Source organism: Cynara cardunculus (assembly GCF_001531365.2).
Source record: "Cynara cardunculus var. scolymus isolate 2C chromosome LG 7, CcrdV1, whole genome shotgun sequence".
NCBI classification, from domain to species: Eukaryota; Viridiplantae; Streptophyta; class Magnoliopsida; order Asterales; family Asteraceae; genus Cynara; species Cynara cardunculus.
Genome location: NC_037534.1, coordinates 161,703 through 188,034, shown reverse-complemented (window position 1 = coordinate 188,034; position 26,332 = coordinate 161,703). Strand labels below are relative to the sequence as shown.

General features: G+C 35.7%; 6 protein-coding genes across 7 annotated transcripts; 4 read left to right on the top strand and 2 right to left on the bottom strand.

Annotated features, from left to right (window-relative positions):
* The first annotated feature begins 84 nt into the window (after positions 1-84).
* Positions 85-7,639, top strand: LOC112515963 (protoporphyrinogen oxidase, mitochondrial). The gene is made up of 19 exons (XM_025122951.1): positions 85-130; positions 211-250; positions 1,557-1,692; positions 1,787-1,852; positions 2,095-2,145; positions 2,585-2,641; positions 3,874-3,932; positions 4,018-4,054; positions 4,227-4,292; positions 4,487-4,527; positions 4,794-4,914; positions 5,509-5,688; positions 5,951-6,025; positions 6,247-6,370; positions 6,442-6,550; positions 6,816-6,890; positions 6,979-7,085; positions 7,220-7,314; positions 7,465-7,639. Exons 1-19 carry the CDS (start codon positions 100-102, stop codon positions 7,498-7,500), a joined length of 1,506 nt encoding a protein of 501 aa, XP_024978719.1. The 5' UTR covers positions 85-99; the 3' UTR covers positions 7,501-7,639.
* A 1,025-nt stretch (positions 7,640-8,664) lies between these two features.
* LOC112515962 (probable inactive leucine-rich repeat receptor-like protein kinase At3g03770) lies at positions 8,665-11,850 on the top strand. The gene is made up of 7 exons (XM_025122950.1): positions 8,665-10,094; positions 10,191-10,324; positions 10,464-10,707; positions 10,818-11,029; positions 11,119-11,144; positions 11,225-11,336; positions 11,417-11,850. Exons 1-7 carry the CDS (start codon positions 8,741-8,743, stop codon positions 11,639-11,641), a joined length of 2,307 nt encoding a protein of 768 aa, XP_024978718.1. The 5' UTR covers positions 8,665-8,740; the 3' UTR covers positions 11,642-11,850.
* A 721-nt stretch (positions 11,851-12,571) lies between these two features.
* On the top strand, positions 12,572-16,588 carry LOC112515961. Of its 2 annotated transcripts, XM_025122949.1 has the most exons (8): positions 12,572-12,718; positions 13,264-14,588; positions 14,663-14,918; positions 15,014-15,229; positions 15,306-15,479; positions 15,606-15,773; positions 15,848-15,961; positions 16,053-16,588. In XM_025122949.1, the coding sequence occupies exons 2-8, from the start codon at positions 13,297-13,299 to the stop codon at positions 16,353-16,355; spliced, it is 2,523 nt and encodes an 840-aa protein (XP_024978717.1). In that variant the 5' UTR covers positions 12,572-12,718; positions 13,264-13,296; the 3' UTR covers positions 16,356-16,588. The 2 variants fall into 2 exon arrangements, with proteins under 2 accessions (XP_024978717.1, XP_024978716.1); XM_025122948.1 differs by having other exon boundaries at positions 12,572-14,588.
* A 222-nt stretch (positions 16,589-16,810) lies between these two features.
* LOC112515965 (probable adenylate kinase 7, mitochondrial) lies at positions 16,811-18,349 on the bottom strand. The gene is made up of 4 exons (XM_025122953.1): positions 17,996-18,349; positions 17,592-17,732; positions 17,249-17,383; positions 16,811-17,168 (listed from the first exon to the last, which is right to left on the bottom strand). The coding sequence occupies exons 1-4, from the start codon at positions 18,311-18,313 to the stop codon at positions 17,013-17,015; spliced, it is 750 nt and encodes a 249-aa protein (XP_024978721.1). The 5' UTR covers positions 18,314-18,349; the 3' UTR covers positions 16,811-17,012.
* Positions 18,350-20,391: 2,042 nt separating this feature from the next.
* On the top strand, positions 20,392-20,970 carry LOC112515966 (calcium-binding protein CML38-like). The gene has a single exon (XM_025122954.1). It carries the CDS (start codon positions 20,463-20,465, stop codon positions 20,880-20,882), a length of 420 nt encoding a protein of 139 aa, XP_024978722.1. The 5' UTR covers positions 20,392-20,462; the 3' UTR covers positions 20,883-20,970.
* A 417-nt stretch (positions 20,971-21,387) lies between these two features.
* On the bottom strand, positions 21,388-24,816 carry LOC112515290 (ribulose-phosphate 3-epimerase, cytoplasmic isoform). The gene is made up of 8 exons (XM_025122010.1): positions 24,539-24,816; positions 24,072-24,076; positions 23,875-23,937; positions 23,680-23,786; positions 23,498-23,595; positions 23,276-23,368; positions 23,148-23,189; positions 21,388-21,773 (listed from the first exon to the last, which is right to left on the bottom strand). The coding sequence occupies exons 1-8, from the start codon at positions 24,650-24,652 to the stop codon at positions 21,612-21,614; spliced, it is 684 nt and encodes a 227-aa protein (XP_024977778.1). The 5' UTR covers positions 24,653-24,816; the 3' UTR covers positions 21,388-21,611.
* Between the last annotated feature and the right edge of the window lie 1,516 nt (positions 24,817-26,332).

Below are 26,332 nucleotides of genomic sequence, written 5' to 3'. Positions count from 1 at the left end.
TTTATGGCCCTACCCATGGTCACTCTCGACCCGACCCGACCCGACCGAATAGATCAAATACCAGGTGACTTCGTTTCCAGAGAAACCAGACTCACAACAATGGCTTCACCAACTACAGATGATAATCAAAGTTAGGGTTCTTTTAATTTCCTTTTCACATTTGCAACTACGATTCTATTGCTTATGTATGCGACTTTGCATTTTTTACAGTACCTGCTAGGAGAGTTGCGGTTGTTGGTGCTGGTGTCAGGTGTGCTAAATTACCAGATTTATCTTGCTCCTTTTCTATGTTAATGGAAAAATAAAATACTATATTTAGTTTTTGTGTTGCTGTTTCTACTAAATAAATTCAAGTCGCAATTCTATACCACTGTAATGATTTGTTGAGAAAACGAAAGTATTACTGAAATTGAAAGAGTAATGGCGTCGTAGACAAATGAAGTCAAGTATATGCTTACACTAATCCGCGTACTAGAGCATGTGTTCTATTTTTGACAATACTTCTAATTCAAGCGTCACCTAGGTACTCTATTTGGTTTTCTTATGAGAAAAAGTTATTTGGCTTAACTGAAACTATTATGCATCAATTAGGTATTACAATTTGTGCAGTGGATTTAGGAATTTATAGCAATTAATATCATTTAGGAATTATCATACTCTAACATATAGGGAAAGCCATTTCACAAATCATAATTACTAGTTTTTCTTAACAGTGTACGTATCTTTGTTGCAAGACGAATCCAGCATGATGAATGCTTTTCTTTTCCTTTTTCGTTTCTATTATCAACATATGATCAAAACTTTTAGTTTACTTGAATTAGTAGAATATATGCAGACCATGTATAGAAGAATATTGGACTCTTTCACAAAGTTTGCTTATTCATATCAAATTCTTCTTTTTCTTCCTTTACAAATGTCAAGTTTTCTATAGGTTCTAAAATAAACATTTTACTTTATTGAATACACAAATTTTATCGATAAATTTCATGAGGTTTCAAAAGGCTTTTCTTATATATATGGTTATCTACAAAACATCTTGTATTTGTTTGTATAAATATAGGCAGAGTTACGTTGTGTAGGTCACTCATGGTTTTGTACTCTTTTTTACGAATAGTTTCAGGACAAGTATTTAATTAAAAACACATATACTTAAAAGGGTTTTCTCAACCTTAAAACCGTGATTTTTCTTACATTTTTTCTAGGCACCTCCAAGATAGATTTTCTGGCTACACCCCTGTTTGGGACACACAAAATGTTTTTGGTTTTGGGGCAGTTGGAGTTTTGTTGGGTTTGAATTAATTATATTTAGAATTTTTGGTTTTGAATTAATTCTATTAGAGTTCTGTCTTCAGGTTGTTTTTTTTTTCAATTGAATATTTAACTTGTTTGAATTTCACTCCAGAAATAAAGAATGAACCCTGCACCACAATTTTACATTTTGAAATTTGCAGAAAAATGGATAATTTGATCCAAAATCGACATGATGATTGATGTTTAGAGGAATCACCTTATTTTGAAAGTCACGAGCTAACAAGTTTACTTCTTTTTTTTTTCAGTGGACTTGCTGCTGCCTATAAGTTAAAAGTGCATGGAATGAACGTGACTGTATTTGAAACTGATGGTAGAGCTGGAGGAAAACTAAGAAGCATTTCACAGGATGGTCTAATATGGGACGAGGGTGCCAATACTATGGTTTGTCTTAGCTTAATATCAATCTGAGTGTCCCGTTACGAGTAACATTATTAGCAATTGTGGTGATGCTTATCATACATTTTACCTTGTACAGACTGAGAGTGAGGCAGACGTCAGCAGTTTGCTTGATAATCTTGGGCTTCGAGATCAACAACAGTTTGTAAGTGAATGTGTTTGACATAGTAGGCATGCATCCCATATCTTGCGTGGTGTCCTTTGTTTGGAACTTCTGCAATTGTTATGTAAATCGTACAAGGAAGGGGGAGTTGTTTTATTTTAATCAATTTTTGATGCTACATTGATTGTTTGTTATAAATTATAATCACTATTTCCTTTGTACATTGAGGTCATGAGTGTATACCTTTACGGTGGCTGAGCCCTACAATATATTTCTTGTTGCAGCCAATTTCACAGCACAAGCGGTATATTGTGAGAAATGGAAAACCTGTTCTGGTATGCAAATCTCAACTCCTATACTTAACTGCTAATTATCTATTATATATGAAGATGCATTTGGCAACATTGTTGCTTTCTTTGGAAAAAGAAGGTGAAATTTAAAGTCAAAGGTAGAACTTGTGTTTTAATGGGTTTGAAAGGCCAACCTCATTAAAGCCACATAGTAACAGGTATTTTTTTGGAAACTAGTCTTGTAAACTATGAAAACATCAAAATACAAGTTTACATACATATAAGTGCCATTTACAAAATTTTGTAAAATTTTAATTTTTTTAGAACGTGAATGTTTTTCAAACACCATTTATGTCCAATTTTCACTTTCTTAAAATTATAAATGCAATAATAGAAAACAACATGATTGCCAAATTAGGTTTTATACTTCTTGAGTCTATATCTTTCTTTATTGATCATGACTTGGCCAAACTCGTGATTGCAGATACCTTCTAATCCAATTGCACTGATCAGAAGCAGTTTTCTTTCCCCACAATCAAAGGTGTGTTAGCAGCTCCTGGATGCTCAAAGGTTGAATGCATAAAGCATGTTAGATCTTATTCTGATCCTTCATTCTCATAATATCTTCTTTACGGTGCACAGTGTTAAGACTTATAGAGAACTCTTTATTCTATTTTGCTTTTATAAATAAGTGATGTATTTTCTTTGTAACTGTTGTTTAAAACGCCTACATCACATGTGATAGTGTCCAAAAGAAAATCACAGTCATATATTAACACAAAGACAACAAAAACCATTTTTTCTATTTAAATATAAGACGTTCTCAAACTTTAATATTATTTACTAAGGACCCCTTTTGTGTGAGGGATTGAAACTGCATTCATAGCAATCAAACCTGAATCAGGCAACTAAAATACAATTTACCTAACATGTGAACCTTGTTGCCTTGTCCAAAAGTTTTATTGTTCTGCAATTTGAATGTCAAAAAGAAGTAATGATCTGGAAACATGGTTAAGCATTCACAACATATAGAAATAAAATCAGGGAGATGAAACCTTGGTGGAGCGTGGAACTTTGCTACGGTGCAAGGACTATGCTGGTAATTCTGTTCTTGCTTTTCGATGATTTCTTAACTGTTAATCATGAACTATAAAACAAGTTTTGCTTTCATAAGCTATACAACCCATACCATCATGTATTTGCAACATACATCCTTAATAAGCTGAAATATGTATAAATAAAACCAATCGTACTTGGTATATCCTACTTGGAAAGGGTAGGATGTATGCAAACCTTACCTCTACCCCTAGAAGTAGAGAAGCTGTTTCTGTGAAGAGTGAAGACCCCCGCCTAATAAGCTAAAATATGTATCCTGTCCTATAAAAAGTGTTCGAACATCAACATGACAGGGGTACTTTACATCGAGACCCAACACCCGTTTGGCGTATGAAAACCCACCGGCCCAGTAACTCTGCCTCTGATACAGAGATGCGGCTTGCGAACTTGTCATTTAGTAATATAGACGTGTTCACAAAAGGGTAATTGACCCAACAGTACCAGGTTACCTTTAGATTCCTATCTTCATGGAGGTAAGGGTTCAAGTCTCACCAAAAGGCGAGGAGTGTGCGAGTTTTGTTGTATATAATGAATATACTCGAAATACGTACATAAATGTTATTTAAAGTTTGTCTCACTTAACCCCCAGGGTCTTTTAAGTTGGTGGTAGAAGTTGTGATTACAATGCATTGTTCGGTTGGTTTACAAAATGTGCAGTTTCAAATTCTTTGGGAGCCATTTTTATGGAAGAAGAACTCATCCGAGACACAAGAAAGGTAATATGCATAGCCTTGTGCCATTTCATCCGCTTAAAGTAATGTTTCCTATATGCCATTAGGTTCTTAATATTTTCTGTTGCAGTGTCGGAGGATTCTTTCAACGTCATTTTGGAAAGGAGGTATTTTGTAGATTGTATTCCTTTCCCTAAATCCATTTCTTCCCTTACATACTGTTCTGTTATTTTTTCTGATTCTGAAAAAAAATCAAGTTTTTATTTCTGTGGTACTTGGTTAAAAAGTTCTTCATCTTTTCTATTTGTCTTGGTTATTAATTTTAATGTACTTTGTAAGGTTGTTGAGTATCTCATTGACCCTGTTGTTGCGGGAACAAGCGGTAGTGATCCTGAATCACTTTCTGTGAGTAACTCCTCCAGATCCCTGCTGCATTACTTTTTCTGAGGAAATATAATTAACTGCTTTTGGTACACAACACAAAACCCCAACACATGTAGAGGTGCAAGTGGATTCTTTTACTAACCCTGCCGTCTCTCGTCTTGAACTTGCTTAGTGCTTTGCTTGAATTCCTTTACTTCATTCCTTTGTCCACACAGATGCGTCATGCATTTCCTGAGTTATGGGATTTAGAGAGAAGGTATGTATGTAATGTAACTGAGAACTGTAATTCATTCTTCAAATGACCTTCTCCATTGTTGTTTCTTAATATCTTTGTGTGCAATGTATTAGGATTTTACATCAAAATAATTCTTATCCTTGGACTATTGAATCCCCTCTGAGAAGGGGATATCTTAAATTGATTGAAGTCATGTACTCCTGTGGAATAACAACTCTCGACAAGCCTACGCGCTTCTTTCTGCTAAGATTATCATCGGTTGAATAATCACAACTATTTACACTCAGGTATGGTTCAGTCATTTCCGGGGCAATTCAGTCTATGTTATCTTCAAAAGGTGGGAAGAAGAGTCCTCCAGGAAACCGCAAGCGTAGGCGTGGTTCCTTTTCATTTTTTGGTGGAATGCAGGTAAGATGTTCGATTTTCATCTGTTAATAGAAGTGATGTACATGTTATGAAGGTGATCTCACATTTAAATCAGCTATTAGCGCAATATCTTTACAAATATTTCTGACAAAACAAAGTGATTTTCAGCAGTTGCCATGCTGTCTTTATTCTTGAAAAACGAAGTAGTGGCAATATTTCTTGTGAGCATCAATAAAAATTTATAACTAAATTCTGAACTGACTTGTGATTAGCCTTTGCATTGTCACTTTTAGCACCTTTAATATCACTGTCATATGTAAAAGCATTTTGCAGCATGTTGCTTATGCTGTAAACTATCCTATCACTGCCATGTATATTTATGCAGCATGTTGCTCATGCTATAAAACATCTCATATAGTTTCTACTTCTCAAGAAAGAGATGGTTCTTGGCATTTCTTGGCTTTTTGGAGAGTGACCTGTTTATATAGAGAAGATTCTGTAGGTATAGATAGTAAACATTTAGATCTGTTCCGGATTATATTTTTATTTTAAAATTAATTATGGAAAGCTGATTTATTCTTTGAAGCAGAGATATATAAACAATTGATATTTTGTGAATTCTTTATTCTTTTGCAGACACTCACCAATGCACTATGCAAAGAGTTTGGACAGCATGAACTTAATCTCCAATCGAAAGTGCTTGAAATGTCCTATAGCTGTAGCGATAACTCTGCAATTGGGAACTGGTCGATTTTTTGTGCTCCGGTTCAGAACAAACAATTAAATCAGCAACCTTTTGATGCTGTAATCATGACAGTGAGTACATTCATTGCAGAATCTTTTACAGCAATGACATAAACTTGGTTAATTTGTTGCATTCTAGATAGTTTATTTCAGTAACTTTGTTCCATACTCTCTTGGTGGAATGTGGATCTATCAAACCTGTGGAGTAGATATGGGATTGTATTCCCACATTCAGACATTTGGAGAGACGTACACTGGATATTTTAATTCTTGAGTATACTTCAGCTTGCTCTGATGCTTATTTTAACTTACAAAGAACATGCTCCTAAATTAGGCTCCACTTGGCAATGTAAAAGAAATGAAGATTACAAAGAGAGGAAGTCCGTTTCTGCTCAATTTTATACCAGAGGTATGTTATTCTACTGTTCTACTTCTCTCCTTATATGGAAGTCATATGGAAACATTCATTTTAGTTTTTTGTCAAAAAATTAACAGTCAAATAATCTTTACCAAGGAGGAAAAAAAATATTTTTAACACGTGGAATATGTTTATCCAGTCATCCACCTCATCCATGAAAGAAGTGAAAATTTTGAAGTGGTCATTCATAGCTTTTGGTTTTTGTAATGCAGGTGAGTTATATGCCAGTTTCGGTCATAATCTCCACATTCAAGAAGGAGAACGTGAAGCGGCCCCTTGAAGGGTTTGGAGTTCTTGTTCCTGCGAAGGAGCAGGAAAATGGTTTGAAGACACTAGGTAAAGCCTGACTGTAGCCTCTATACTGTGTTTATTGAACTGTAATATGATCTGAACATTCTGGTATGCAGGCACTCTCTTCTCTTCTATGATGTTTCCAGATCGTTGCCACAAAGACTTGTACCTTTATACGACCTTTGTTGGGGGGAGTCGAAACAAAGAACTGGCAAAAGCTTCGAGGTAAGCTTCCTCAGTAGAGTGGTTCTGCCTCTTTTTCCATTTTTCTTTAAACTTGCTTCGGGTGTCCCATTAAAGTTGTAAGATGAACTTATAAGGAAGTTTGACCATTAGTTAAATATCTTGGGAATCAAAATGTGTAACATCAATCTTTTTGTAATGCTGATATAAGAAATGCTGGAATAGATGGGAGAATGGTGGGATTTGTATTGGAGAGATGTTGTATAAGTGAAGCATATTTGTTGCAATAATATATGTATATTAATAGGGAGGAGTTGAAAGAGATAGTAACATGTGACCTCAGACAGCTGCTTGGAGCAGAGGGGGAACCACATATGTTGACGTAAGCTCATGACACTGCCAACACTGGTTTAGTTTACATGTATTCTTTGAAATGAATGAGAAACAAAGGCGGGTATTGTAAATTGCAGTCACTATTACTGGAGCAAGGCATTTCCGTTGTATGGGCGGGATTATGATTCAGTTGTAGAAGCAATTGAGAAGATGGAAAAAGAGCTACCTGGATACTTTTATGCAGGTAATTATAATGAATGAATGAATATGAATATGAATATGAATATGATTATGATTATGATTTATGATTTATGAATGATGATTCCGAATAAAAGAGAGGAGATTAGATGGGTTGATGAATAAGGATGAATGTATCAGGTAATCACAAAGGAGGGATCTCTGTGGGGAAAGCAATATCCTCAGGATGCAAAGCGGCTGAATCTGTGATTTCGTATCTGGATTCTCATTCGAAGGTAAGTCCTGTCTGTTAAAACAAATGATAATGGAAAAGGTTGTTATTCATACATCCACATCCACATTCACTTGGATGAAAATGTGGGAGCATGGTCCAAGGATTTGACTTAGACTTTTGCTTTATCTTTATCTTTTTCTTGTGTTTGAAGGTGGAAGGAGGAGGAGGAGGAGGAGAGGAGATTTAAGAGTTAAAAAAGGTTGTAGTATTAGTATAATAGAGCAATGAGAAGAAGGTTTTGATGATATTTTATTAGCTTTACATATTGATTGGTGTAATAATAAAAATTGTGGTTAAAGAAAATGTAATGATGATTGGGGTGGGGCCACATGACAAAGATTGTCTTTTGGGAAGGCTGATGGCTGATGCCTGATGCTGATGCTGATGCTGTCTTTCATGGGAGTTTGTATCCTCCCCTACTTCAACTTTAACTTTTGTTCCTTTTTGGTCTCTTCTTTGTTACATCTCATCTTGTACTTGAAGATAATATATAAACATTTTTACATTTCCAGAAGCTTCTTAAAAAACAATTATACAATTCTAATGAAATATCTTGAATTAAGGAGTTTTATTAAATAAACTAAACATAAATCAATATTAAATGAAATCGTGTCCATTGGATTTGGGACCACTACTCAAAAATCACTATCTTATTTATGCTTTCTCGTCAAAGGATATTAATCGGAACTTTGATAATTTATATTTATTATTTTTTAATGATTAGGAAGACTCCTTAATTTTATATATTAATTTTGTTTATATATATATATATATATATATATAATTTTAATGTATGCAAGAAAAGAAAAGAAAAGAAAAGAAAAAGTAGAATAGTTTATGCAAATAAATAACAACAATCTATGCACAATTTGATAAAAATCCACTAAAAGCGTCCATATTCACGAATATGTGAATTTTTTACAATGAATAAAAACATGCATTTACAAATTCATAATGAATAAAAACATTATGAAATATTGTTTTTTCAATGCGTGTCTTATCTTTTAACTACATATAAATAAAACTGTTAGCTTGTTCAATTCCCGTGTTTAAAGGTAATGCGAGGAGACCCCTACCAGTACCAACTTAACCCCTCCTTCCATTTCTTCTTTCCTTCATCATCCTCCCCATCACTTTAAATGAATCAATCAAACCATTTTCTTCTTAATATTCTTTTTCATCTTCCACTAAATGCTTTTGCATCCAACTACCCCTCCCTTACTTCCATTTTCTTCCTTTTCTCATTGAACATACCAACCACCGCTCAATAAATCCTCCCTTCACTTCTTTACCTTTTGCAGGTTTTTCTGGACTCTCATGCTAACTTCAACTTCAAAACTTCTTGGCTTTATGTTCTTAGCCTCATCTTGATCCACTTTCAAGATTCTTGAATAGCTTCTGTTAGTTTCTTGTTCAAAGCTAATGAAATGAGGCACAACGTCTTTCACTTACTCTTTCTTTCATGGGTTTTCCTTATCTCTTGCACCCATGAATTACAGACCACCCAACTTCGACTTCTTCTCCAGCTGAGGCAGCATTTGGAATACCCAATTCAGTTGACCAATTGGGAAAACTACAATGCTGACTTTTGCAGCTTGCCTTCTACTCTTCATGTAACCATCAAATGTGAAGACAACTCTGTCACTGAGCTCAAAATCATGGGAGATAAGCTTCCTAGGGTCAGTAGTCTCTTTCATGGCTTTCCAATTCCAAACCAGACCTTGTCTGAGAATTTCTCTATTGATTCTTTAGTTGTTACATTGGCAAGGTTGACTACGCTCACGGTTCTTAGCTTAGTATCTTTAGGAATTTGGGGCCCACTTCCTGATAAAATCCACAGGCTTCATTCACTTCAAGTCTTGGATTTGAGCTCCAATTTTATCTTTGGTTCTGTCCCAAATGAGATTTCAAGATTAAAAAAGCTTCATACTTTGGCATTAGATGCTAATTTCTTCAATGAATCCATCCCTGATTGGTTTGATTCATTATCAAACCTTACCATTTTGAGCTTAAAGAACAACAGATTAAAGGGTCATTTCCCTTCTTCAATTTGCAAACTAACAACACTTACAGATGTGGTTCTGTCTCACAATCACCTCTCTGGTAAACTACCTGATTTGAGTACCTTATCTAGTCTACATTTGCTAGATTTGAGGGAAAATCATCTAGATTCTCAACTTCCACTTTTGCCTAAAGGCGTGACCACAGTTCTTTTGAGCAATAACTCATTTTCGGATAACATTCCTCAAGACTTTCAAACACTTCATCGGCTCCATCACCTCGACCTGTCATGCAACTCGCTGGTGGGAACACCGCCAGCTGCTTTGTTCACTTTGCCAAACATCACGTATCTGAATCTAGCATCTAATATGCTAAGCGGGTCTCTTTCTAATTCTATCAAATGTGGAAACAAACTTGGGTTTGTTGATATCTCTAGTAATAGGTTTACTGGCAGGCTTCCATCTTGTTTGGACACCATTTCTGGTAACAAGCGAGTTGTTAAGTTCAGTGGGAATTGCTTGTCTGTGGGTAACGGAAAACATCCAGAATCTGATTGCAAACAAGGGAGTATGAGAAAGAAACCGTCTTGGGGTAAAGCTTTATGGGTTCTAATTGTTGTCATTTGTGCGGTGATCTGTTTGGTTTCATTTGCGATTGTGTTCCTAATCTTCCGTAAAAGATATCATCCAAGAAAAACAGTCATGCTTCAGCACACAGTACCAAAAGTTACTGGGGGCAGTGCACCGACGAAGAACTCTTCTGAAGTTACTGCTAATGCCAGTAAGTCAGACTAGATCAGCTTTTAATCTTGCAATCTGTTTTCAGTAGATCATTGAAAGTGTTGGAAGAAATAACGGAATTCCGTTGTCTTTTCAGGGAATGTATCTGAAGCATCAGAATTAGGGACACAAGTTGCTTCATCTTGTCGAGTGTTTTCCATGGAAGATTTAGTGGAGGCCACAGGAAACTTTGATCAATCCGCGTTTTTGGGTGAAGGGTCTATCGGGAAGGTACTTTCTGGCTATTCTAAACTTTGTTCGGTACTTTTGGACTAAATTTCAACTTCAAAAATCGAAGTGGATATGAACAATATCCAAATTCTACCCTGTTAAAATAAGGTAAATGAGTCTGCTTTCCTTTCTATTGCAGCTTTACAAGGGAAGATTACAAAATGGAGGCTACGTCGCTATACGATCGTTGTCATTGTTCAAAAGATATTCAATCAGGAATCTGAAAGTTCGATTGGATTTGCTTTCAAAGCTTCGACACCCACATCTAGTTAGCTTTTTGGGTTATTGCATTCACGATGGCGGAGTGGAGGATTCTACTTCTAGCAAAATCTTTCTGGTTTACGAGTGCATATCTAACGGAAATTTCAGAGCTTTCCTCTCAGGTAACATTTGCTCATCCGCAAGTCTCCTCATCAATCGTCCTGTTTTAGATAACTTGATTTCATTTCTGAAGAGCATGATGGTTGTAATTCAAGTAGAATGGTATTTGCAGCGGACGGTCCAGAAAGAGTTCTAAAATGGTCGGACCGATTGGGAGTTCTGATAGGCGTTGCAAAAGCTGTACACTTTCTGCATACAGGAGTGATCCCCGCTTCTTCTAGCAATCGCCTAAAGACAAACAACATATTGCTTGATGATTATCGGATTGCAAAGCTGAGCGACTATGGAATGTCGGTCATCACAGGAGAACTAGAACAGCTTGAGGTTGCATTTGATATTAACTGTTGTGATGATTTAGATATTGAATCCGTGTACTTATGTATGTTGGTTATGCTTTGTGAATTGTGATGTAGGCAAAGGGAGATGGAGCTAAATCATGGTAATGAACTTGTTGTACGTGGTAGCGATTTTGATTAGAAGAAGAATGGTTAGCTTAAAATGTGGAGTTGTTCCTGGCAGGCATTTGAAGAAGTTGGGTGATGACGTATATGATTTTGGATTCATTTTGCTGGAAGCACTTGTGGGGCCGATAGTAAGCGGAAAAGGGGAGGCGTTCTTGCTGAATGAAATGGTATGGTGAGCATAGGCATGAGAAAGTGATGTAAAAGGGGTGGGTTTTTTTAGTGTTGATGAATGTGTGAATTTGTACAGAAATCTTTTGGAAGCGAGGATGGGAGGCAAAGAATTGTGGATCCGGTGGTGCTAACGACATGCTGTCAGGAGTCTTTGTCGATAGTGATATCGATCACGAACAAATGCATATCAGCAGAAGCAACGAAGCGGCCATCGTTTGAGGATGTGCTGTGGAATTTGCAGTATGCAGCTCAAGTACAGACAACGGCTGATGTGGAGCAGAAAGCAGAGGGGGCATCATAGCATGGTATATGCATCATTTGAGAGCATGCAATTGCAGAAGCAGTGGTAGATGTGGATGGTATGATTTGTAAATGCTATTCAGGAGGAGGTTGGTGGTATGGTTTGTAAATGCTATTCATGAGGGAAGACGTACAAAGAGTAGCAGTGATGGCTGTAGAGACTCATTTATTTGTCTTGAATCATTTTCAATCTTACATTTACTCCTCTTATTCCTATTCATATTCATATTCGTATAAACTTTTAATATAAACTAAATGCATTTCATATATAAATCGAAACACAAACTTGATTCATTTAATTAATTCTCCTTCTTTTTTACTTGCTTTCTTTTACATATAAATCACAACTCTATTTTCATTTATTTTCCCCTACAAGTTTTTGTATAAAATTCGTATTTGAAAACAAAATTAAAAACAAAAATAAAAATAGAGTTGTTGTGTGGATTGATATCAATTTGGTGAGGTGTCATTTATTTATTATACATCAAGTCATCAACAATGGTTAAGGGTTGGGTGGGGGTGGGTCTACGTCACCAACTTACTTCCTAATTTTCATATAATTACCGCATTTTAAATAATTATTATTTTTATTTAAAAAAAGACTCCCGCTTTTTTATTATTATAATAATCAAAAGTGTTTTCCACCGACAGCTGCACCAGTCACCACTTAAACCTTCAACCACCCCTACCCCTACCCCATGTTACACATTCCACCCCTCTAATTTCCTTATATCACCCTATTCATCCCTTATCTTCACATCATTATTAGTTTTCTTCTTCTTCTTCTTCTTCTTCTTTTTTTGGATAAGGAACCAATCTTGGATTCTTTTATCATCATGCCATTTGCCATTTCTCTCAAAAACACCTACCTGTTGTTCAGGTAGCATCATCTGAATTCCATTCCGTTGTTTGTCTCAAGAAAAAGTTGAAGGACAGATTTTTAAACAATTTCATTGTTGATGAAACATAAATGAAAATCTCTAAGATTCCATTCCAACAACAAATCCTTGGTCTTTTTCATTCCCATCTCTTCTAAACAAGCATCTCTTCCAACCCATATTTGCTTTCGGATTTTCATGTAAGTTCTGATAACCCTTTCAATTCTCTTGCTACTCCATCTGTTTCTGTGTTATTTTTATGCACTTTTACTTGTATTTGTGATGGGTTTATGGTGGTGTGGTTAGGGCTTCTTCTTCTTCATTTCTCTCTTCATATTCATCATAACAAGCTCAACTCACGATACCATATATGTAATCTAATTAATCCCTTTTCTTTTGGGTGGTAATTTATTTTCTGTGAATGGAAAGTGAATGTATGCAACAATTGACTCTTTCATTTTAGATAGTCTCCATATGTATGATGTACAATCAGTTTCTTGCTTGCTTACATATTCTACAGCACCTTCTATTCTTCTGCTTTTCAAGTAAAGAAAGAAGAAGATGATGTTCCTCTTGACTTCTCTCATCTCAAACCATAGTTTAGTTTTCAACTTATTTCCTATTCAGGGAAATTTATGAACTGGGAATTTTGCAATTCCGATCCTTTGGGATTCATGTCATGTTCCCTTTTTATTACTTATGTGCTCTATGTTAAAGGTGATGGTGATTTCATAGCATTTTTCAGGGAACCCATCTGATACAACGCCACCACACAAAAATGGTACAGGGAATGAAGACAAAAAACAGGAAAAGCCCATCTGTTCAACTCGATTATGAAATCACTATCATAGACATTAAACCATGGCCTCCATCTCAGTCCTTGAGATCACTTCGTTCTGCTTTGATTCAGTGGGAACATGGTGAAAAGAATTCGGGAACTACTAAGGCAGTTGCCCCATTACTTGTTTCTGGTTCTGATATCGGTGATGGTAAAATTGAATTCGACGAGTCTTTTAGGCTCCATGTGAAATTGTTGAGAGAAATGCCCATCAGGGGTGGGGACAGCGACACTTTTCTAAAGAATTGTATAGAGTTCAATATGTATGAACCACGAAGGGATAAAACTGCAAAAGGACAGTTGTTGGCCACTGCAGTTGTAGACTTTGCAGAGTACGGTCTTGTTAAACATGGTTTGATCATTAGTGTACCTATGAACTGCAAGAGGACTTTTAGTAATACCGCTCAACCCATGCTCTTCCTAAAGATTCAAACGGTTGAGAAGAATAATCGTGCGAGATCTTTATCTGGGGATAGCTTGGTCAGAGAAGGATCAGTGGACAGAAACTGTTCAGAAGAATATGCTGAAGAAGCTGAAATTGCCTCCATTACTGATGATGATGTTTCCTCACAGTCTTCCATGGCTGCAACATCTTTGACTTCAAGTAATACAATTGAAGTCACAGGTAATACTCAGGAAATGATGTCGTCCCAAGGACTTGAACAAGTCAAAGTTTCTAAAGTGGATGAAAACATCGCTTCTTTGAAGGTGATGGAATCCCAAGTCAATGTTGTGGATGATCAAAAATCTTGTATGCCATTGTCAAATAACGATGAAAGTCAAAATGGTCAAGAAAACCAAATCATGGGAGATCTTGAGTCTAACATTTCAAGTGCTGATAGATTTATAAAGGGGAAGCCTGCCCGTTCTCCATTAGATTCAGGCTATGGCAATGGATCTTGGAGGAGTAGCAAGTTTGGGGAAAAGATCAAAGATGGTTTTCACACACAGAATGAAAGAAAAGATGTTAGCAAGGTACAACGATTAGAACAGAGAGTACAAAGTCTTGAAGGTGAGCTTAGAGAAGCTGCTGCCATTGAAGTTGGTCTTTACTCGATAGTTGCAGAGCATGGGAGTTCTGTTAATAAAGTTCATGCCCCAGCTCGGCGTCTTTCTAGGCTGTACCTGCATGCATGCAAAGAGAATTCCCAATCTAGGAGAGCAAGTTCAGCAAGAAGTATTGTTTCAGGATTGATTTTGGTTGCGAAAGCTTGTGGAAATGATGTTCCAAGGTACTTTGTGGACAAAATGAATTCCTTGAGTACCCTGGAAATTATTTAACTTATCTTGCATCTCTTCGACGCAGGTTGACTTTCTGGTTGTCAAATTCTGTCGTACTGAGAGCAATTATAGGCAATACTTTCGAACAAGAGCATTCAGCAACTTTTTCTGAACAATTAAGCAAAAAGAACGCGGTGAAGTGGAAGAAAGAGTCTTTCTTGAAGGAGAATAGGACTGGGATGCGTTCGAATGAATGGGAGAGCCCTTGTAACTTCACTTCTGCCTTGGAAAAAGTAGAATCTTGGATCTTTTCACGAATCGTCGAGTCAGTCTGGTGGCAGGTCGTTGCATAATCACATTCTTCCACCAAGATCTATAGTTTTCGTTGAGGTTATATTATGTTCTATAAGTGGCTAAAGTGATTCCTTTTTTGCAGACTCTGACCCCATATATGCAATCTGCTGCTGCAAAGGCTATTGTTAGAATTGTGGATTCTGGGTCTGGTAAAAAGACATCGAGCTCACATGATCAAGAGCAAGCAAACTTCTCCATGGAGCTTTGGAAGACTGCTTTCATGGATGCTTGTGAAAGGATTTGTCCCGTTCGAGCTGGAGGACATGATTGCGGTTGCTTGCCTGTGCTTTCTAGATTGGTAATCAAGTAATTTTACAATCAACGACCAGCAAGTTGTTAGATTGTGGTTTCTAATAAATCTTTTGCTTCATTAGGTAATGGAACAGTGTATGGCTAGATTAGATGTGGCTATGTTTAATGCTATCCTTCGTGAATCTGCTGATGAGGTTCCAACTGATCCTGTATCTGACCCAATCAGTGATGCCAGAGTCCTTCCTATTTCATCAGGGAAGGCAAGCTTTGGGGATGGTGCACAGCTGAAAAATGCGGTCTGTGAACTTTTAACAACTTCATATGCTTAGTCTCCATAGAAAAGTTGCTTAAGATGTTGAACAGAAACATAAATCAAGTCACTTTTCAGCTCTAATAATGTGTGTTATGTTGGTTAATTGCAGACAGGAAACTGGTCCAGGTGGCTTACTGATCTATTTGGTATCGATGATGATTCTTTTGAAGATGGTGATTATGATGCATCATTCAAATCTTTTCACCTCTTGAATGCACTGAGTGACCTCATGATGCTTCCAAAGGATATGCTTTTAAGTAGCACCATCAGAAAAGAGGTTTCTGAAACTTATTCTGAACCTCTGCTATTCTGATGTTCATAAATTTACTTCTTCTTTATACTTTTTTGCAGGTGTGTCCTACTTTTGGTGCACCATTGATAAAGAGGATACTTGATACTTTCGTCCCGGATGAGTTTTGCCCAGACCCTATTCCTCTAGTCGTGCTTGAAGCACTAGATTCAGAGGTCAGTTCATCCAAACAATGACAATGGACTTGCAGTTTTTTCTTCTAATTTCTCTTAAATTGACCTCCAATGTTGGATATGAATTTACCAGGATTCATTGGAGGGTGGGGAAGATTGTGTGATGAGTCTCCCCTGTGCAGCGGGGTCAGTTGTATATCAGGCGCCTTCTTCAATACGTTGCATACTGGGAGACGGTGGAAGTCAGTTGACACGCGGTGGATCGATCTTGAGAAAGTCAAACACGAGCGATGATGAACTTGATGATTTGAGTTCACCTTTGACTGCTATCATCGATACCAGTTGTAGGAGGAACCCAACAAAGACCAGTTCGAGATTGAAGGATGGTGGTATTAGGTATCAACTCCTTAAAGAGGTATGGATGAATAATGAATAGAGTGAGGTTCATGGGATGAGATATTCTGAAAATACTGCAACTAAAAGGTATAACCACCCTGAGATGTAAATACTAAACAGGCAGATTATATTTCGTTATCTGGATTTTCTTCTAGTAATGGCTTTTTGTTGGCCTTCTTGTGATTCATACGTATGTAATTACGTGAATTTAGAAATTTTTTATGTAAAACGAGCAGAAACGTTTGCATTAATACCCTTGTGATGTTTGTGTTATATCCTTCTAATCTCATCTACAACCAAGTAGCAAAGGTACCTCTTACTTGTAAATTTCCATGAAAGTAGGCGTGTCATTTTAAAGCCAAGTCAAGGTCCAATTCCAATATCCCGATGGACAACTAGATACATTCTTGGATCCACCAAATTTGACCATATTGGTCTTTACTCAAAAACAGATGGATGATACATGTGATAAAGAAAGAACAAAAGGCAAACTTTATGTTATGTAAGGCACAAAATTGATGAACCGCACCCGGTCATATCTCTAAGACTACGTTACACAATACCACAGTTCTATAGCTCTCGAGCAAAATGGATAGAACAAAATTATTCTCTTGTAACTCTCGGTATGTTAGCATATGCCAAATCTATATTACACTCGCAAAATACTTGTATATTGTTTGTTTTGAAGTGCAAGAAATCATACACTCAACTTGTGTGAACAAGAGCTGAGAGCATTCATATGTTGAAGATGGAGGGCTGCCAAAAGTCCTTGCCATGTTTCTCCAGGTGCACCACCCACATTGAAGTTTAGAAGTTTCTTCTGTTTCTTGTAGTACTCCTCCAGTGCATTCTTCTGCAAGTAAGATTATGATCATCAACATAAATCCACATTTAATTATCCTGCAAAAGTAGAAAGTTTAGATTCAAATGTACCATTGAGTCGCGTCCGTTAAGAAAATCTTGGTAAGAAGCACAAGCTTGACCTCCTACGTGCTTCTTCTGCAAACATTCTTCCGTGCATTTGAAATTTAAGACCAAATCTATATCAGCAACTTGATCAAGAATCTCCTGTTGCAAAATAACAATCATCAAACACAATTACGACCGCCAGAATACTACCATTCAAGCAAAGCTGTTGGTGTAGGGACTAGAGCAATTCTTTATATATAAAAGATTCAAGAGAACTGAAATTCTTATGAAGGAAGAGTATTTAAATATGATGTTTGATTCCTCTATGTTCAAGCTACACTATCAAAACACAAACATCCTAACTTACAGCTTGCATTCGTGTTCGAGGAATTCCATCCAAAATGAAGCCAGTTTCACCTCTGTAGAAACCTTCTTCCAACCTCTTTGATAACAGACCAAAGATCACTTCCTCGGGCACAAGCTTGCGTTGATTCACAGCATCCGCGATCTAAGCTTGCAAAAGGAGCATGAGTCAGATATGTCATATGTATGGAGAATTTTAAAAAGAAGCCATAATGTAAAACGTAATTGTCTAAGAAAATATGGTAAGAAAACAATAGTTCAACCATAATCCTAAAATTTCAATTCTTCGATAGGTTTTCCACAATTTAATCAAAAGCATAAAACTGAAAAGAAGAATAGATCTAGATAATCGAACAGACAAAGATGCAAAACGCAATTACGTAAACGGCGAAGGGAAATCAAGCAAACCTGTTTGTAAAGAGAAGAGCGAGGGTGGAGTTGTTGACGAACGAGGGTTCCCATAGAAATATGAGGTACTTTGAGGAGCTGTGAAAGCCTCTCGGCGTACATGTGCCTATTTGTCAATGGATCACCCATGATAACCCACTGCACTCCCCTACCTGACACCGATCCGAGAGAATCCTCCTCCGTCCCCGAGAAGCTCTCTTTGTAATCATACTCGTCATCGTAATCGCACTGGAGCTGAGCCGCCGATCCATAGAAACGGCGGCGTTTCATCGGAGCTAAACGGAGCCGCGCAAGAGGGGCTACTCTGACCATGGCCATGGCGGCTGATGAGGGTTTTAGCGACGGACGGAAAAATCAGGGTTTTGAAATGATGGAAATAGGGCAAATGGAAGGGAAGGACAAAAAGCAAAAACCAAGATAAGTTTTAATTTAGACCCTCAAAAGTTGAATTATTTTCATTACTGCCATCGTATTTAAAAATTCCAGTACATAATTAAAATATGTTTAATTCTTGCAAAACAACCTTTTTGGCATTCGCTTTCTTTTGATTTATCTTTCTTTTACCTCTACTCCCGTTTCTCACAATCGTACAAGACACGTCTAGGTCTAGTGTACCTGATGATGTTATTACAAACGTAGAATACATTTTGACATTGAAGATGTTCTTCATGCAATTTTTCTCAAAAATGTTTTACCATATGTTTGACAAGCTAACTGATAAACAAATCATGTTTGACAAAAACTAGCTTATAAACATATAAAATGCTCAAAAAAGACATCTTAAAAAAACAATCAACCACAATATAATGAAAACAAATCTCTAAAAACATAATACGTTGATTAATATGATAAAATATAATATAATATACTGAGTAAAAGAATTTCAAATTGAATATTATAAATTTTAGATTTGTTAAAGAAATTTTAGAAAAAATCTAATAATTTGTGAATATGAATATGAATATGAATATGAATATAAATAAACACACATATATGAGAATGGTGGTTTTTTTTTCCCTTTGTTGTAGTAAATGAATTGTAGGTATGAAAACCAAAAGGCGCTTGTAGCACATATATACCCAAATCTCTTTTTAGGTTTTGTTGTGTAGAAAAACGAACAACTAAACTAAACTAATGAGAAAACAAAAGAAAATTGGTATATATTTCAAGGTATATACATATACATATACATATATAGAGAGAGAGAGGGGTTTATTCATATCAATTTTCATCTTGACTTTGAAATATATATATATATATATATATATGTTTACAAATGATTATTATAACACAAGCTCCATCTATTTAGAGAGAGTTTGATGGTTCATGTGTAGATAATTTAAATAAAAATATCATTCTAAAGAAGGAATTGATAACCAAAAGAAAAACAAAGTTTGTAAAGCAGTGTAGTTTATGAAAAGATGGAGGGTGGAAAGTGAAAATAGATAGGAATACAAGTCAAAGGAATTGCACCTGTAACCACGCGCCAAAAGTCGTGCTTCCAATGACTCGTATCCATTCATCACCAAACCAATTCCTGTCCACGTACTTTTTTTTTGGTGGAATTCTCATTTTAAAAGAAATCATGATTTTTATCAAAATATTGATTCCTATTTTATAACATCTTCATTTTTATTTTCATTCTAAGATTCGATTCGATTGGATTGGGTTGTAATTGTATCTTAAAACCATGTCCAAGTTAACTAGAAATTATGTGGGAAAAACTTTATTGACTTTGAATAAACCAAAAGTCGGCTATTCATTTTTAATTTAATTTAATTTAATAAATAAAATACAATGGAGACGCTTCTATTCCATTTTTTAATTTATGAATGGTTTATTTATTTAAACCTCAAGTTGACGTTGTTATTGGCTTTTCTAATTTCATTTTATTTTTTCTATTGTTTTCTTATCACTTTTAAAATTTATAATCGTTTAAAAGAATTTGTAAGTCAATTCCATTTTAAATATCAAAATATTTATAACTTTAGTGAACTTTTTAAGAAAGTTATATAAATAAATAAATAAATAATAATTCAATCTTGTTGGTGAAAAAGATACACATCTCTCTTCTCCTGTTTATTTTTTTTATTAAAATTCTTTAAAGATGAAGTTGTATATTTGTTTTAGATAATTTATTAAAGATATAAAAATGCCCCCTTCCTTGTTATATATATTATATATTAAAAAAAAGAAGGAGAAAAAAAAAAGAGGGTCCATTTCGTGGTAACTTCCAAATTTTCTGGAACGAAATTGTAAATTGGTAATGGTGAGCTAATAATCTCTGTTCAACTTCAACCCCCACGCGCAAAAGAAAAAGAAAAAAAACAACAGCGGCCTTTGGCCTTTATATAACTACTAACTAACTCCCTTGCCATAATTCATATTTCATACTTCCTAATTCCTAATTCCTAATTCCATCCGTCTTCTACTCCACAATAATATATACACGCTTTTTCTTTCCTTTATGGACATACAACAGCAATACAAACGCGTGTTTGGATATTTGGACAAGAATGGTGACGGCAAGATATCGCCACCGGAGCTCCAGATTTGCATTCGAAAGATGGGTCAAGAGTTGTCATCGGAGGAGGCAGAGATGGTGGCAGAGTTAATGGATTCCGACGGTGATGGATTGTTGAGCATGGAGGATTTGGTGAAAGTGGTGGAAGCTGCAAATGAGGAAGAGAAAGCCAACGACTTGAAGATGGCATTCAAGATGTATGGAGATGAGGATACCATTACCCCTAAAAGCTTGAGGAGGATGCTTAGCAAACTAGGAGAGTCGAGGAGCGTTGACGAGTGTGAGTTGATGATTGCAAAGTTCGACCTGGATGGCAACGGTGTCCTTGATTTTCATGAATTTCAGGACATGATGATGTCGTAAATAACACATCACTCACCATTCTTTACAATTCATTCATTTCTTGTTCATGTAAATAAAATATTATTTATAAATCTTTTTTCAGCAATATATATATATATATATATATATATATATATATAAACTTGACTTCACATTTGTCTTGCTAACTAATAACTACATACCAGATACCGTAAGGCTATGTATGTATTTATTTCAATTAGTTTAGTACCATCTCATGTTTCCAAGTATTTTTTTAATTAAAACAATTTATCCATCAACTATAAAACTTCTTTTTCAATAGATTAAGGAAGCAATTAATATCTTAAATTTGATTATTTCTATCACATAAAACACCTTCACTAATTCCACATATGTAACTTCAATTTTTTATGATACCACTTCATCACCTAAGTTCCTCCAATCAACAACAAATGGTCTTGTTGCTCTCTCTCTCTCTGTATGTATGTATATATATATATATATATATATATATATAGGTGGAGAGACGTAAAGTACTTGAACCTGATAGAATGTAGATGCAGCTATGCGCTTTAGATATATTGAAAGAAAGCTGCTACAATCTGAATAAGCAGCAGCTACTCACAATGACTCTCACAATTTCATCAATACATCAAACAAAGTTAGCTCTACAATAATACAATGTAAGAAAGCGAATCAAAGTCGCAAATTTATCATGTTTCCGGTATCAAACAGTACATCACCTTGGGAAACTTTATTTCTTGTATATTCTTAATTAATAGTTGCTTTTTGGGCTTCATTCACACTTGTTTTGAGTAGGGATATAACTTCAGCTGGATCTGCAGCTCCAAACACTGAACTCCCAGCAACAATGCAATTTGCACCTGCAGCAGCTGCTGTCTTAATGGTAGAAGGCCCTAAACCTCCATCTACCTGCAAATTGCAATCCTCCAATCATACACCCTTTCATATTATTGCCCCACAAAAATAACATGATATATTGTTTAATGACTTTCGCTACATATCAAAAAGCATAATGATAATTTCGGATTATGAAAAAAAATATATCTGCCACAGTTCAACCAGTCTTCTTAATAAGAGTACAAAGTTTACATGGTTAACAAGTTGAAGGGATAAATTGATGTTCATTGACTGGACGAGTTAGAAGATGTTACCAGAAGGATGTCATTAGGGGTGGTAGAGAGAAGAAGGATCGTGTGAGAATAGGAATTAAGGTGAGAAGTGTAAGGAAGAGATTTGGACCCTTGATCACTTTTAATCTCAAACCAAACCATGAATCGCGCTTTAGAAGGGAATTGATCCGGTGCTTCTCATTAGTGTTTGATCTAGTGGAACTCTTCAATTAGGATTGCTCGAAGGATGGAGATCCCTTCTCACAATAACTTCCATTCTCACCAGAACCCCACCCGTGGTAGAGATCGGTCAAGAAAAGAGTACATGGAAATGTGCTAGGTTTTGCTTCTTTTTAATTTATATTCAGTTTCATTTTCAGCCAATAGCCAAGGCTTGTTGTATGATGGCTTGTGTGCCAAAAGCTCAATTGTTAACCCCCTTCATCTATTTAAAGATACTTCCTACTTACCATCCCCAAACTCGCACATTAAAACCAAAATCTGAGGAGGATGCATGCTGATTCACAAGTTTAACAGGTTGACTATGATGTCTTGGTTTGATCAATTCAGATTACATAGATGGTGAAACATAATAATGGAGGCGACTAATAGCAGATGTGACGATATTTATAAATATTGAGGCTTTTGCATTTAAGATCAAACATTAGCACAAAGGTACATGTGTAAGTGTGCAACACAGAGTGTTGGCAAACTTAAGGCAGATGAGCTATGCCAATACTCCTCAACTCGGATAGGAATTTGTGGTGTGGTAATGCGACCATGTTGCCAGGAGAGAAGTAAGGTGGCATTATGAACGCTATCTGGTGATGGGAGGAAAGGGTGCATAAAATCAGGTTGTTAGGAACATTTCAAACCAAGACAAGATTGTGTAATCAGACATTTTGAATATTCAGATTATTTGTAACAGTTTGCTATTCAAATTTAGAGCAAGACAAAAGGTACTTTTAATAAATTAAACCCACGTCCTCAGCTAGCTTCACAAAATACCTACCACAGAATGACAAAAGGATAAAAAATATAGGCATGAAATATGACTTGTTCATAGAAATGATAAATGTAGAAGAGCTTGGTGAAGAAATTGAAGAAGTATGAATATATGTGAGCATAAAGCATATAAATACATAAAAAATATACAAGTTGTGGAACAACTAACCTCTATATCAAGTTTTGGGTACTTCTCCCTCAGCGTGCGCACCTACAACCAAATTGAAGGATAATAGAAATCAATTAAAAACCGCAAATGGAAATGTTAGCAAAGTTCCCACAAACATGCTTATGTACCTTATTCATCATATCTGGCATGAACTTCTGCCCACCAAATCCAGGTTCCACGGTCATAACAAGAACCATTTCAACAGGATTTTCACCTTCAAGCTATGAACCAATAAAATGAAAATATTAATCTATAAGCTAGATGATTATACAATTAATGTGAAGAAAGTTTTTTTACACCATCAGCACATGCTACAATAATAAATTGTTTAAAAAACATATAACAGATACCAGAGGATACACTTCCTCAATGGGCGTTCCTGGTTTTAGTGCCACACCAGGCCGCATGCCCTTGGACTTGATTTGTTTAACAAGTTCCTGCCAATTATCTGCAGTGTTTTCTCTAACCATGAGTAATCTAAATTGAAGGCGCAAGGAATGAATAGGGTGATCGGATAACATAATAATCCGACCTTTAGACACCTCAACATGAAACGTGAAACCTGAAGCACCAGCTTTTCCAAATATTTCAACATAATCAAGAGGATTTGTTACCATTAGGTGGCAATCCAGATATGCCCTGCATGAGAGAAAGGTACAAGCTACTCGTTGATGAATCAACCAAGAAGCTAGGGGTGGAAGTTGGAAAAAAAAAACAAAGGATTTACTTGGTGTGCTTTCTCAAACTCTCAATGACCGGAGCACCTATTGTTAGATTTGGGACAAAATGACTGCAGAAAATGAAGAACATTGTTAATAGTCATTCAGAAAAGCATAAGATGGACGCCAACTGAAACCAACGATCTGCTAGTTACTGATAAAAAGCGACAACAACAGAAGAGGTTTAGCCATGTCTGAAACATACCCATCCTGCAAATCAAGTTCAATGTATGAGAGGCAAGTAGTAGAACCAAAGAAGCAAAGTATAATCTAATAACAAGTGGGAATTCACAATGTTACTCGGCATGAACAAAATTTGCTACAAGAAACAGATGCACACAAGTTGAGGTCACAAATCTATAGAATAAATGCGTAGGTTAAAGTAATGTAGGGGATACTCAAAGAGAGTGGAAAGTGGAAAAAAAGCATTAACAAAAGTTTCTAACATCCTTGGGATACAAACAAAAACATAGGTCCGGTATGAAATAACATAGCGAAGGCCGAAACGTATGTAAAGGAATGACATCCATCAGAATGAAAGCGCACAGCCACAGAGAGACATGAAAATGATCATTGAAAGTGTTGCTTGCACATAACAAGGGGGAAGTTTATAATTATTTATAAAGTTGAATCATGAAAGGAAAGGAAAGGAAGGATGAAATAGATCCGTACCATGATGTCCATGTGAAGCCAATCAGCACCAAAGGTAAGCATGCGTTGAGCCTCTGACGCGAGATTGGCGAAGTCGGAGGATAGCATGGAGGGGGCGATCTTGGGTGTAGGCATGATTGGGAAGGAATTTGGCGATGGGAGTTAGAGTAGAAAGCAAATAGAAATGGTGGTTGGTGTTGGAATTAGGGTTTTTGATTCAGGTTTCAATTGGCGCTGTTTTTTTCTTTTTTCTTGTTTTTCATCTCCACCAAACAAACATATTTTGAAATTCTTGTAATAAAATTCTGTTTCTAGCGGGTCTTTTAAAATACATACGACGTCTGTAATAGATAGCTTCATCTCATCTCATTTAAGATTATAAGAGCATTTTCGGTTGAGGTTCTTTTAAAAACCCGTTTTTTATACTTGCCAAGTCATTTTCGACACATCAAATTAATAAACTCTACAACGTTAATTCTTATAAAAACTCATCCCACCCCATGTGTAATATATATTAGTGAACTTAATACAAAATATTAAGTTACATATCAAAATTATTTTACAATAAAAAAATGAATTTGAAAAGAAAGAATGTATATTAAAGTGGGTGGTTTGTGTTTAGGGTCTCCAAAGCTAAGGTGTGAAGTGTGATGAATGAAGAAGATATGGAGATGGTGTGGCAATTTATGATTCTCTCTCCTCTCCTCAGTTGGAGGGGGTGATGTATAATTGTGTGTGTGGCACTGGCATGAATGAATGAATGAATAAAGATAAAGATAAAGAGATATTCAATAACTGTTGATGAAGAGAGTGAGTGAGGTGAGGGGCAACTTGGAGTTTTTTTTTATTACATCATGTTTTCAATCTTATTTAAATGCTAACAAAAGTGAAAGCATCCAATGTCTATATATTAAATAATCTGTTTAAGAGAAGATAAACCCATTTCCAATTTTCATCAAATTAACACCAACCAAACTCTCAAAACAATACTCATTTTATTAAACTTACTTATCTGATTGTAAATATATAGATTTACTTATTTTTATTTATATATAAATAAACAAAAATCATATACCATTTATCCAATCACTTTTAGAATGCAATTTGTATGTATCACAAAATAGATACCATATAATAAAAGATAGATAAATTATTAAACTACAAATATCAAATTAAAATCTTAAACTTTTTTACAATTTTTTTTTTTTATCATTTACCCCATTCTCATCCACAATAGGGTCAAGTCTAGAAAGCTTGCAAGTTGCAGCATGTCCCACGTCATTAACATTTCTAAAGCAAAGTTGACATATTTATCCTCAAAGCCCATCTTCTTTTAATAAATTCGGTTTTGAACAACCTACCCTACCAATTTCATAAATGACTATTGTTTTTAACTCCATTGATTGTAACAATTCAAAGGTTTATCCCATTACATGCACTAGTTGTGGCATAAATATGTCTTGTTGCAACCTAAAAACAGTAGCTCAAAGGGTTTTGGAATCATTTCTTTAATAAATCATCTATTTGGTTGTGAAGTAATGCATGTCATGATCAAGTTTTTAATCTAATTCTTTTAACTAATAATAATTGATACATATTTTTTATGGTTAGTTGTTGTAAAATTATATTTAATTAATATTATTAGTATTAAAGTTGGGAAAAATATATGGAAGGTCAACATCATGCCTAAAAAAACAAAAAGAGAAGTGAGAGAGGGGGGGGGGGGGGGCCATGACTCTCTTTGGTTCTTTTCTTTTAATCAATCGTCTTTGTTTGTTGTTCGTTTTGGCATTTGTGCTTGCAAACTGTTTTTCT